Here is a 13,767-nt window from a genome sequence, read left to right as displayed (position 1 = left end):
AGTTGTCTCCTCATTCTACTATCTCTGACAGCTCTGGAAAATAAGAAGCTACTTTTCTGAAACTTACTTCACTGAACTTTTCTATGCCTTTGTCCTGTCCCACATGGATTACAGTAACGCACTATTCAATGAATTGACAGCAAAAAATCTCCAGCACCTACAGCGCGTACAAAATGTGGCAATTAGACTCCTGAAAAACCTCCACACCTGCTTCTCTGTCTTAGAAGCACTATCATAAGCCCACTGGCTACCCATTACCAAATGTTGTATCTTCAAGGGCCTAGTAATTACATACAAGTCCCTACACAACATGGCACCCAGCTACATATCAACCAAGCTTCCTCCATATGTCCCAAACAGACCACTCTGCTCCCAGGAGGAAACACGTTTGCAAATACCTTCTGGTCTTGCCCTCCAACTCCAGATTGCCAGACGCTGTTCCTACTCCCACTTCCTTTCAAGTTATTGGAATCAACTGCCTTTTCACATCAGATCCCTCAAAGGACTTCTGAACTTCAGGAAAACTTCTCTCTTCCCATAAATCCAGTCACTCCCTTCAAATCATATGTATTCTAATGTACGCTGAACTAGATCCTCTCTGGTTGTTAACTGAAGGTGGAAATAACTGTATGTTAACTTAAAGACCAAATTGTATGCTAAACTTGACTCTTTATATCTAACGTTACTGTACAGATGTAAATTCATAGTTGTATGTCTATTCTTTATGTATTCAACCTTGTTATCCGTTCTGAGCTCATTGGGGTGGATGGGATATAAAACTGACCAAATAAATAAATAACTTGGAATTGGGCAACTGCTCATGGTTATACTTCTCAGGGCAGTTTACTTAGTGGGGAAGCAGACAAGTTGGGGCAGGCTTCTTCAGCCTCATGAATAGTTTCTCAGCCTCCCTGAAGGGACACCACCTTGTAGTGATGGAGGGGCTTGTATGTTTCAGTGACTTGGAGGGCTATGCTGTAGGGCCACCCACATCAGACAGGCTTCTGAGGAGAAACCAGATGATGAGTGTCCCAAGCCTGTGAGAGTGGTGACTTGAAGAGGAGAGCAGAAGGATGGCTGCTCTCTCCAACAGCACTTACTACAATGAGGAAGAGAAGAAAAAAAGACCCGAATATACCTTCCAGTTTAGGCTTCCACTCCCACCTGAGGCAGTCAACATTGGAAGATTGCAGTCTCGGACAACCAGGCACATCAGCAGGAACTTTGGGCTATCCATGGACATCAGGGAGCTTAGCTTGGATAGGATATTGTTAAGCTCTGAGATTCGTTTGTCACTCCTGTGGTCCGGAAGTACAACGGCATCAGGAAGCATAGTGCAGTAGGAGGTATCTGCCTCTGATACAGCTGTATTTTCTGGAGGGACTTCTGCTACTGTTTCCATGCTAAGTGGATTGGTTGAGGCAGCTATTTGGGGAGCTTCTGCTGTGGATCAGGATGTTATTTACGAAGCTTTCTGGAAGAACCCTGATTTTGGATTATTGGCAGAGTTAACAATGAAGTTAATATGGGAAGGATTTTAGAGCCTGGACAGGTCCTATTAGGCACTGTCTTCTCAATTTTTCTAAATGCAATGCAGACTCGGGCTCAGAACCATAGCATTCTTCCATATGAATTTAACTGAGTTTCTCAAGTCATATATGGAACTGATATCAAGGAAGTCAGCTCTTGTGGTCACTTTGTTTTGGAGCCTGTCTGTAACTTGGTGTTGAAATAATACTTTATGTACATACTTTATACATTTCTTAACCAGAATTGATGATAGATACTGACATACAGTGAGCATAGTCATATGACTGTCTTGCTCAGTAGCTAAGAACATAAGAATTGCCATACTGGGACAGACCGAAAGTCCATCAAGCCCAGTATCCTGTTTTCAGCAGTGGCCAACTCAGGTCACAGGTACCTGGCAAGATCCCAAGCAGTAAAACAGATTTTATGTTGCTTATCCTAAATTTAAACAGTGGATTTCCCCAGGCCATCTCAACAATGGCCTATGGACTTCTCTTTTAGGAAATTATCCAAACCTTTTTTAAACCCAGCTATGCTTTCTCTGTTAACAAATTCCAGAGTTTAATTACATGTTGAGTAAAGAAATATTTTCTCCAGTTTGTTTTAAATCTACTACTTAGTAGCCCCATCATATGCCCCATAGTCCTAGTATTTTTGGAAACAGTAAAAAAGTGATTCACATCTACCCTTTCCTTTCCACTCAGTATTTTATAGACCTCTATCGGTGTCAGGTCAAAAGCGTGCCGGGATAAAGGCGCGCGCAGACAATTGAGCGCAGCGCGGAAGCATGTGCGACACAAAATTACTGTTTTTACGGCTCTGACGGGGGGGGGCGTGGGGGGAACCCCCCCACTTTACTTAATAGAGATCGCGCCGCGTTGTGGGGGGTGTGGGGGGTTGTAACCCCCCACATTTTACAGAAAACTTCACTTTTTCCCTGTTTTTAGGAAAAAGTTAAGTTTACAGTAAAATATGGAGGGTTACAACCCCCCAAACCCCCCACAATGCCGGCGCGATCTCTATTAAGTAAACTGGGGGGGCTCCCCAACAAAACCCCCCGTCGGAGCCCCTAAAAATTGTAATTTTCTTCGGCGCGCACCTCCATCTTGCGCTCAGTTGTCGGCGCGCGCCTTTGTCTTTCGCCGACTTGTCTATGAGCCACCTCTATCAATTTCATTTGTTTGAAAAGTTAATAAAAATATTTATAGACCTCTATCATATCTCTACTGAGCCGACTCTTCTCCAAGCTGAAGAGACCTTAAATCCGCCAATATGAATTTTGGAGTTTAACCATATAGTTTGATTTGTTGATTTATAGATTGGAATAGATGTTAAATTGCTAACATATCGCAAAGTTTTCCATGTATCCATAAATATTCTGTTATCTTTATACAATCTAGGCATTTTAATACTAAGAATATGACATAAATGTAAAGGGAACATGAGTTGCCACTCTAACCACAACCAGTCTGGGGTATTATCAATGAGCTCTGGGAGGACTTTTATTAATAATGACAGGAGTCGCCATTCAAAATATCACCAGAAATTGGAAAACTTACACAAGACTTAATTACACGTTCTGGTGGAATTTTTTGTGCCATATATACAAAATGGAAAGAATAATTGCCATACAAAAAGGGAATTATAATAATTTTAAAAAGATTTGGGGGCCATTGACAACTTATTGTAATGATTAGACGCCTTTTTACATTGAAAATATAACTATAATTATGGGAGGGGGTGGTATCTTAATATAATAAAACTCTAAGCGCATGTGCACTCTTACCTGCGTGCTTCCGTTTTCCGTGAGCTGTAGGTTCCCGCAGGTAGGAGTACGCATGCGCGTTTGGCTGTGGCAGTGGCCGGTTGACAGAGGCAGCAAACACGCACGAATCCCCCCTCCCACCCTCACCCACCCACCGCCAGAGAAACATCGCTATGGCTGCCCGCATTGGACCGCAAGGAGGTCATTGGGAGTACTGGCGGCAGTCACGTGCACAGAATTGGCGCTCCAGACCTCCATCCAGGAAAAACGGCACTACCGGTAGAAATTTATTTTTAAGATTAAAGGTGCTGTGGCAGTCCTCTCACGAGCCGCACCTGCATCGGAGAAGGCTTCTGACGAAGGCAGCGATCCTGAGAGGAGCTGCGGCGGCACCTTTAAACTTAAAAATAAACTTCTACCGGTAGTGCCGTTTTTCCTGCTGTGCCCTCTCTTTCAGTGAATGAAGCATTGCAGCAACGAACAGTTTTGATGAAGCAGCCAATCAGTGTGTCTAATCTGGAGGAGGGAGATCTCCTTGACCACAGTGAGTGCGATGGTAGGCCAGACCGGAAGGGAAGGGGGGTTGGGGGAATTGCTGCTGCTGCTGCTGCTGCACAGGGACCTGGAGGGGAAGGTAAATACTGCTGCTGCTGATGCTCAGAGAATTGGCGGAGCGGGAAATACTGCTGCTATTGCTGCACAGGGAAGTGGGGTCGGGGGAAGGGAAATGCTGCTGCACAGGGAAATGGAGGGGGAGGGAATGCTGCTGCGGTTGCTGCACAGGGTAAGTGGGGGGAGGGAAATGCTGTTGCTGTACAAGGAAGTGGAGTGGGGGGAGGGAAATTCTGCTGCACAGGGAAATGGAGGGGGAGGGAATGCTGCTGCTGCACAGGAAAGTGGGGTGGGGGATATGCTGCTGCACAGGGAAATGAAGGGGAGGGAATGTTACATAGGGAGCAGGAAGAGAGACAGATAGATAGAAAGAAAGAAAGACAAACAGACAGCGAGAGGGAGGGAGACAGAAAGAAAGGAAGAAACAGGGGCAGGAAGAGAGACAGAAAGACAGACAGAGAAATACAGCAGGAGGTAGAGAGACATTTTCAAAAATAAAAGGTAAATGTCTGGCAACTTTGAAAATGCACGACCACTGAAACCCTGTGGACCTTGTTGCCAATAAAGTCCAACCTGTATTCCAAGAAAAATTGGCCAACATTTTAGTTCTCCTGGAGAAAAAGTTTCATTTCAAACTTTTTCTCCAGGAGAACTAAAGTGTTGGCTAATTTTTCTTGGAATACAACTTTGAAAATGGACATTTTTTTTCCTGGGTTTGTGGTTGTCCTGCCCAAAATGTCCAACCTTAGATTTATGTGTCCTAGTGAAAATTCCCTTCCATGTGTCTTAATATAATAGGCACTCCTTAGCCACCATATATATATGGCCTGTTATAAAATTACTCTCCACAGGGGCTTTTGCTATTAGTTCCAGAAAGCAGAAAAGATATAGTGGAATTAGGAAAGGTACATAGAAGGGCAAATGATAAAAGGGATGGGACAACTTTCCTATGAGGAAAGGCTAAAGTGGCTAGGGCTCTTCAGCCTGGAGAAAACATGGCTCGGGGGAGATATAATAAAGATCTGTAAACTATTGAGTGGAATAGGATGGATAGATGTGAATTGCCTTTTTACTCTTTCAAAAAATAGTAGGATTAGGAGGCAAGTGATGAAGCTTCTAAATAGCAAATTTAAAACAAACCATAGAAAATATTTCTTCACTCAACTTGTAATTAAACTCTTTAATTCATTGCTGGAGAATGTGGTGAAAGCAGTTAGCTTAGGAAGGTTTAGAAAAGGTTTGGATAATTTCCAAAAACAGAAGTCAGTAAGCCATTATTAAAATGGACTTGGGGAAATCCACTGCTTATTCCTAGGATAAGCAGCATAAAATGGTTTACTCCTTGAGATCTTGCCAGGTACTTATGACCTGGATTGGCCACTTTTAGAAACAGGACACTGGGCTTGGTGGGCTTTTGGTTTGTCCTAGTATGGCAACTCTTAGATTAAAAATTCATTAGGAAGTGTATTACGCTGTTCTTCTCCTTCAGTCCTAGTAGGCATTGAAGATGATGGCAGGTAAAGACCATATGGCTTGTCCAATCTGCCCATTCATACCATCCACTAGATGTTCCTCTATCTTAAAGATCCTATGAACTTGAACCATGCTTTCATGAATTCGGATACAGTTTTGTCTCCACCTCCACTGGGAGGCTGCTCCAGTGCCTCAGTGGACCCTAACTAATTATCTAAAATCCTATATCAAATTCTGATATAATATGCCTTTATAATTCCTTTAGCTGATACATAAAATTAGAGCCAATGCAACTACTGCAGTCCTTCTAACATCTGCTTTCCTGGAAAGCATTTGCAAAGCAGCTATTTGGTTTTTGCTTCATACTTCACACTACTGCTTGGTTGAAACAGTGTATTTGGTTGAGCAGTATTGACAAGCATGTCTTTCTATGATCTGTGCAATTCTCACATCATCATCTGATTCCTCACCAACAGTGAGATTATATATTAAATGGAGTGACCTTGAGCTTGGGATTCACCTGCTATTGTACCTGCTTACATATTGCTCATCAGTAAATGTGTCTGTGTATGTAGGAGGGGGTTAGGAAATCCAAAGTTACTTACCCGTAATAGATGTTTTCCATAGATTTCAGGACTTCTACACAGACTCTTCCACTTCCCTAAGAGTTGCCTTACTTCTGAGTTGTGGAACTAACTGGGGAGCAACTGCTCATGGATAGGGCTGCACATGCTCAGAACTTCCCACTGGCTCTAAGTTCTGGAAGGACTATTCCTTCCCAGCATTGCACGATGATATCACCATTTTGTGTGGTGCCTAATTACCTCTGCTGTCTAAAGAAAATAGCTGTCATAGGTAATGAACTTAGCTGACTAGCAATTGCAAAACTTTGAAATACTGAGAAGAGTTTGTTTGAGCATGCATAGGAGCTCCTATGTGGCCATCAGCTCTGTCTGTCTGAATTTTCACATGGCCTGTTTTCTTGCTCTCACGATGCTTATTTCTAAAAGCAGTTCTTCCCCCCCTGCCCCACCCACTCCTCTACGCACATACATTATATTCTTTCTCATCTTCTTTCACTGAGTTATTTTGGTCCTCCCTGCTCCTTCCATTAAAAAAGAAAGCTGTATCCCTCTAATATCTGAACTAACAGAAACAGAAATATTAACTCCTGTGGCAAGAGGCTGATGACGTTTATCTTGCTTCACTAGGTATATGTTCAGTGTAATGAAGATTGTGTAGAAAGAGATCTTCAAACAGATGAAATAAACACTGTAGACAAATGGACTCAGCACCCAGGAGAGAGTATCTTGGTATCTGGAGGTAAGACTACATCTTGTAGATTTTTAGGACCCTTAAGATGTCACAATTATCACCAACATGCTAATCATAAAAGTACCACCTAAAAATCCAATATCTTTGAAATCTTGAGATGATTCTTGCATTTAAATGTAATCATGTATTCCTTGGATAGAGGTTTACTAACATGGAAGGATTCAACCAGCTAGTTTGATCAACCAAATTTGTCTTTTGCCAGCATATAAATCTGTTCTGTGCAGGAGATCAATACCATCTCAAAGTATGAACTATTACCATTGTTTGTAGTCACAACCCAAATTTAGATCCAAATTTTATGATGCTATTGTTTTATTGCTTTTATTTTTACCCTCTACTACTTTCAGTAAGTTTAGCTGCTCTTACACCTCTTCAGATGCCTCAGTAGCCTTGCTGGCCTGAGGACTGAATTGCTGCTTTTTCCAAGTGCAGTCTTCATGCTGGTTTAATGGTAGTAGCTGTATTCAGGGGGTGTAATGGTAGTAACCATCTCTAGGACTTGGTAGTACACTCAGCCTTTAACAGCCATGAGGATTTTGGTTTTGTCTTATGTAGTTCAACAGTTGTTTACATTGTTTGTGCAGAAGTAGCTGCTCTGGAGTCAGTACCATTCAGCTGACCAAGAAGTAATTTTTTGTAGATATTCCATTATAAGTTATTATCATGTGTGGGAGATTCCTGTATTGACAATTCTTTTCATCTGTGCCTGTGATGAGTGGAGGAATAGCTTAATGTCTAATGCAGTGGGCTGAAAACTCAGGGGACCGGATTCAATTCCCAATACAGCCCCTTGGATAACTCATTTAATCCTCCACTGCCTCACATATAGTCCATTCTTGTTATTTGCGACAGTATGGTTTCCCAAAATGTTTGTGGGCAATGAAACTGTGTCTATGGGGAAAATAGAGGTTAGGTTCCAACCATACATGTGGTGCCTCAACACTGTGGAAAATGAATACTGTAATGGATCCTATAGGAAAAAGAGGGTAAGGTTCCTGCATGAGACAGCACTTCACAAAACCCATAGAAGAACAATTCCAACTACTCTTTATAGTTGAGGTTAACCCCAATCAATAAATCATTAACTAACACCAGTGAAGCCTTTCAGAATATAAGTGATTGTGCTGTGTCTTATTAGTGTACTCTGCTCAGAATCTTCAGATCGCTATTAGGGTACATAACTCCCACACAGCCCAATTCTTCATTGATTCATGCAGATTTTTTTTTAAACATTTTCATATATCAATTCTTTTTAAATAATGAAATATTTATGAAAACAAAAAACTATTTTCAGTTCAGTATCACCCCTCCCGACATGAATCCATGTTTCATCCACTTTCATCATGGTCGAGGTGTATCACCAAACAGGAGCAATACCGTTTGGTGATACGCCTCAACCCTGATGAAAGTGGATGAAACATGGATTCATATCGTGAAGGGTGTACAGAACAGTATGCTGGTGCATTATCCGAAATCAGCAATACTTTAAGGGCAAGGTTTTTAAAGCTAACATTCAACTTCTGTAAGGAAACGGTTATTGAACCAATCCCTGAATAATTCAGACATCATCAATGCTTTACGGTGCCATCTCCAATGGACTGGCATGCATTTTGGGTTCTTTTCTGTAAGTGCACTAGGATTTTGGGTTCTATAGACCTTAAGAGTCTAGCTCGATATCTAAATGCCTTGAATCCTGGGGCTTTTGCTGCTATTTTCATGATATACAGTCATGTGAAAAAATTAGGACACCTCATGAAATATTCAGTTCTTTCTTAAGAAATATTCATTTATTGATGTCAAATCTTTTTTTTTTTTATTCTTTATTCATTTTTAAAACTTACAATAAGTGAAACTCCATATAACATCATTTTATACTTAAATACATCACTTAATAACCTATCAAAATCTAATTGAGATTCCATATCCCTCCCTACCCCATATTCAATTTGCACTCATAAGAGAACCAAAATACCCCCACCTCCCTCCCCCATGTTGGACTTGCATATTTAAGGGGAAAAATGGTATTCATTCATTACAGTATTGTTAATGGCTCCCAAATATCCTGAAATTTCTTAAAATTCCCTTGCTGCATGGCAATTACCCTTTCCATTTTAAATATGTGACAGAGAGAGCTCCACCAAAAGCTATAATTCAGACAATCCCAAATTTTAATGTCTTTTTTTAAAAAAAAATATCTCTGGAAAAGAAAGTGATGTAATTGCAGGTAAACAACAAAATGTTTCCTTGATTTACTCATGAAACAAAAGATATCCACAAAAAATGTGTAGTCTAACTGAGAAATAAATTAGGACGCCCCCACATATCCTCCCACTTAAAGTGGCTCAAATCACACACAGATGTATCACATCAGGTGCATGATTAGAATATCGTTATTCAGCATTTTGAATGTTTGCCCTAATTAAACCTCAGACATTTAGTTCGGTGTGCTCATGACTGCTGCAGTGAGAGTGAACACAGAATACTTCAAAGGCAGGCAGGCAGGCAGATGGCGGGAGGCTGGCTTCATTGCACCTCCAGCTGCTAGAAGATTTTAAAATACAGCGGCAGGGATCTAGTAGGTGGGGAAATCGGGAACTGGGGAGAAGTTAGATCCAGCTGAGAGGAGTGGGGGCTGGAGTTGGGAACATAAGAATTGCCGCTCCTGGGTCAGACCAGTGGTCCATCATGCCCAGCAGTCCACTCACGTGGCGGCCTTTAGGTCAAAGACCAATGCTCTAAATGAGTCCAGCCTCACCTGTGTACGTTCCAGTTTAGCAGGAACTTGTTCAACTTTGTCTTGAATCCCTGAAGGGTGTTTTCCCCTATAACAGACTTCGGAAGAGAGTTCCAGTTTTCTACCACTTTCTGGGTGAAGATGAACTTCCTTACGTTTGTACGGAATCTATCCCCTTTCAACTTTAAGAACATAAGAAGTTGCCTCCGCTGGGTCAGACCAGAGGTCCATCTCGCCCAGCAGTCCGCTCCCACGGCGGCCCATCAGGTCCATGACCTATAAGGCGATCCTTGTCTAAAACCCTTTAATCCCCTTTATCCTTCTATCTATACCCTTTCATAATCCTATCCCTACCTCTCTCTGTATCCCTCAATCCCCGTGTCCTTCAGGAATTTATCCAATCCTTCTTTGAAACCCCGTAGTGTACTCTATCCTATCACAACCTCCGGAAGCGCATTCCAGGTGCCCACCACCCTCTGAGTGGAAAAGAATTTCCTAGCATTGGTTCTAAACCTGTCCCCTTTTAACTTCTCTGAGTGCCCCCTTGTTCTTGTGGTTCCCAATAGGCTGAAGAATCTGTCCTTATCTACCTTCTCTATGCCTTTCAAGATCTTGAAAGTCTCTATCATGTCTCCCCTGAGTCTCCGCTTCTCCAGGGAGAAGAGCCCCAGCCTATCTAACCTGTCTGCGTATGAAAGGTTTTCCATACCTTTTATCATTATTGTCGCTCTTCTCTGAACCCTCTCAAGTATCGCCTTTTCCTTCTTAAGGTACGGTGACCAATATTGGACACAGTACTCCAGATAAGGGCGCACCATCGCACGATACAGTGGCATGATGACTTCCTTCGTCCTGGTTGTAATACCCTTCTTAATAATACCCAACATTCTGTTTGCTTTCTTCGAGGCTGCTGCGCATTGCGCCATTGACTTCATTGTTGTATCCACCAGCACACCCAAGTCCTTTTCGAGGTTACTTTCCCCTAGTACTAATCCCTCCATTTTGTAGCTGAACATCGGGTTCTTTTTCCCTATATGCATGACCTTGCATTTTTCTATATTGAAGTTCATTTGCCATTTATTTGCCCACTCCTCCAGTTTGTTTAGGTCCCTTTGTAGGTGTTCACATTCCCCCGCAGTTTTAACCCTGCTACAGAGTTTAGTGTCATCCGCAAATTTTGTAATTTCACACTTCATCCCTGTTTCTAGGTCATTTATAAATACATTGAACAGCAGCGGTCTGAACACCGACCCCTGTGGAACACCGCTCGTGACCCTCCTCCAGTATGAGTAGTGGCCCTTCACTCCAACCCTTTGCTTTCTGCCTGCCAACCAGTGTTTAACCCATCTGTATACGTCCCCGTCCACTCCGTGGTTCCACAGCTTCCTAAGTAGCCGCTCATGGGGTACCTTGTCAAAGGCTTTTTGGAATTAGAGATAAATGATGTCTATGGATTCCCCTTTGCCCATCTGGCTGCTTGTCCCTTCAAAGAAGTGCAGTAAGTTCGTATGGCACGATCATCCCTTGCAGAAGCCATGCTGGCTCGCTTTCATTAGTCCATTTTTTTCTATGTGCTCACAGATGCTGTCTTTTATCAGTGCTTCTACCATCTTGCCCGGAACTGAAGTCAAGTTTACCGGCCTGTAGTTCCCCGGGTCACCCCTCGATCTCTTTTTAAAGATAGGTGTAACATTTGCTATTTTCCAGTCTTCCAGGATCTCCCCAGTTTTCAAGGATAGATTGCCCTTTAGAGATTGCCCTCTCATTCTCTCTACCTTGGAGAGGGTGAACAACCTGTTTTTATCTACTAAGTCTATTCCCTTCAGTATCCTGAATGTTTCGATCATGTCCCCTCTCAGTCTCCTCTTTTCAAGGGAAAAGAGGCCCAGTTTCTCTAATCTCTCACTGTACGGCAACTCCTCCAGCCCCTTAACCATTTTAGTCACTCTTCTCTGGACCCTTTTGAGTAGAACCTTGTCCTTCTTCATGTACGGCGACCAGTGCTGGATGCAGTACTCCAGGTGAGGGTGCACCATTGCCCGGTACAGCGGCATGATAACCTTCTCCGATCTGTTCGTGATCCCCTTCTTTATCATTCCTAGCATTCTGTTTGCCCTTTTTGCTGCCGCCACACATTGCATGGATGGCTTCATTGACTTATCGGTCAGAACTCCCAAGTCTCTTTACTGGGAGGTCTCTCCAAATACCGCCCTGGACATCCTGTATTTGTGCATGAGATTGTTGTTACCGACATGCATCACTTTACACTTATCCACGTTGAACCTCATTTGCCATGTCGATGCCCATTTCTCGAGCTTGATATGTCACATTGCAGATCTTCGCAATCCCCCTGTGTCTTCACTACTCTGAATAGCTTCGTATCACCTCACTCGTCGTACCAATGTCCAGATCGTTATAAAGATGTTGAAGAGCACGGGTCCAAGCACCGAGCCCTGCGGCACTCCACTGGTGACGCTCTTCCTGTCCGAGTATTGTCCATTTACCCCCACTCTCTGTTTCCTATACTCCAGCCAGTTTTTAATCCACATGAGTATTTCACCCTCGATTCCATGGCTTGCAATTTTCCGAAGTAGTCGTTCATGTGGAATCTTGTCGAACGCCTTCTGAATATCCAAATATACAATGTCAACTGGGTCGCCCTTGTCTAGCTGCCTGTTTACTCCTTGAAGAAGTGCAGCAGGTTCATCAAACAAGATCTGCCTTTGCTGAAACTGTGCTGGCTGGTCTTCATCAGACCGTGTCCGTCAAGGTAATCAATGATTGGTCCTTTATCAGTGCTTCTACCATCTTTCCCGGTACCGAGGTCAGACTCACTGGCCTGTAATTTCCCGTATCTGCCCTCGAACCTTTTTTGAAGATTGACGTAACATTCGCCACCTTCCAGTCTTCCAGAATCTTTCCCGATTTGATCGACAGATTGGCTATTAGTTGGAGCAGTTCAGCTATAGTCCCTTTCAGTTCCTTGATGACCCTCAGATGGATGCCATCCGGTCCCGGGGATTTATCGCTCTTAAGCCTATCAGTCTGCCTGCATACCTGTTCTAGACTGACCTGCATACCTCTTCTAGATGCTGCCCTGGGGGGGGGAAAAATGCTGCATGGGGGGAAGGAAGGACAGATGCTGCATGGGCTGGGGGTTAGGAAGAGAGGGAAGGAGAGATGCTGCTGGTAGGTGAGGGAACAGGAAAAGAGAATTGTTAGATATAGGTGTGGAGTGAGAGAGAAAGACATGGTGCACATGGGGAAAGGAAGAAAGAGGAAAATTGGGCATAGAGAGAGAGGGGAGAGAAATAGAGATACATGGGGAGAGAAGGATGAAAAGGAGACATGTTGGATATGGTGGCGGAGAGGGAACAGAGGGACAGATTGTAGGGGATGCAAGGTGGAGGAATATTGGACATAGTGATGGAGGGAGAGATGTGGCATGGTACTGGAGAGGGGAGATAGAAGGAGAAATGGGCATTGGATTGGTGGGCAATGGTGAAAAATGCACCTGCTCCAGGGGATGAGAGAGAGGGAGAAATGTTGAATGTGGGGTGGGAGAGACAGATGGACAGTGAAGGAAGGAGACATGTTGTCAATAGGGGTGGAAGAGAATGGAAGAAAAGTTGGACTCATGGAGGGACAGAAAGAGATGTTGGTTGGGGAATGAGGTCCAGAGGAGATGAAGCATGCAGGAGGCAGAAAGAAAGAAATATTGGATGCACAGTCAGAAGGAAGTACAACCAGAGACTCATGAAATCACCAGACAAAAAAGGTAGGAAAAATGATTTTATTTTCAATGTAATGATCAAAATGTGTCCGTTTTGAGAATTTATATCTGCTGTCTATATTGTGCACTATATTTGTCTTTTTTCTATAGTTGTTACTGAGGTGATATTGCATATTTTAGTCATCTGCCTTGACCTCTTTGAAAAAAACCCAGAATATAAATGATAATTAAGATTTTCTCTGCATACCGTGTGCTTTGTGTGTTTTTAATTTTGTGGTTACTATTATGTATTAATAAGATTATATTGTGTGTATATGTAAAATGGTTGGAAGAAATTGCATTACAATTAGTACTATTATTATGGAGTTGAGGTCTGGGGCGGAACTTGGTTGGGGGTACTCGGTTGATATTTGTTAGACTTAGGAGGTATTTGGCTTGAAGAAGTTGAGAAACACTGAGATATAGTATCAGTTAGGCCTATTTTTAATAGTAACTCTCAAACAACCAGAAACAACATTTATCCGACATTTATCAATCCCCATGGGTTCTGGTTAACTGAGAGTCTACTGTATAATTCTGTATGTC

At 42.8% G+C, this 13,767-nt stretch overlaps 1 protein-coding gene across 6 annotated transcripts in view; it reads left to right on the top strand.

Moving 5' to 3' along the window:
- Nucleotides 1-13,767, top strand: part of WDR60 (WD repeat domain 60) — a 264,691-nt gene that overhangs the window by 158,696 nt on the left and 92,228 nt on the right. For all 6 annotated transcript variants that reach the window (XM_033931587.1, XM_033931589.1, XM_033931585.1 and 3 more), the window contains one exon: nucleotides 6,592-6,703. In XM_033931587.1, the coding sequence (XP_033787478.1) occupies nucleotides 6,592-6,703 (112 nt within the window). The remainder of the gene's footprint in view (nucleotides 1-6,591; nucleotides 6,704-13,767) is intronic.

This window comes from Geotrypetes seraphini, chromosome 2, assembly GCF_902459505.1.
Source record: "Geotrypetes seraphini chromosome 2, aGeoSer1.1, whole genome shotgun sequence".
NCBI classification, from domain to species: Eukaryota; Metazoa; Chordata; class Amphibia; order Gymnophiona; family Dermophiidae; genus Geotrypetes; species Geotrypetes seraphini.
The sequence above is the reverse complement of the archived record's forward strand: the minus strand, read 5'-3'. Positions and strand labels throughout refer to the sequence as shown.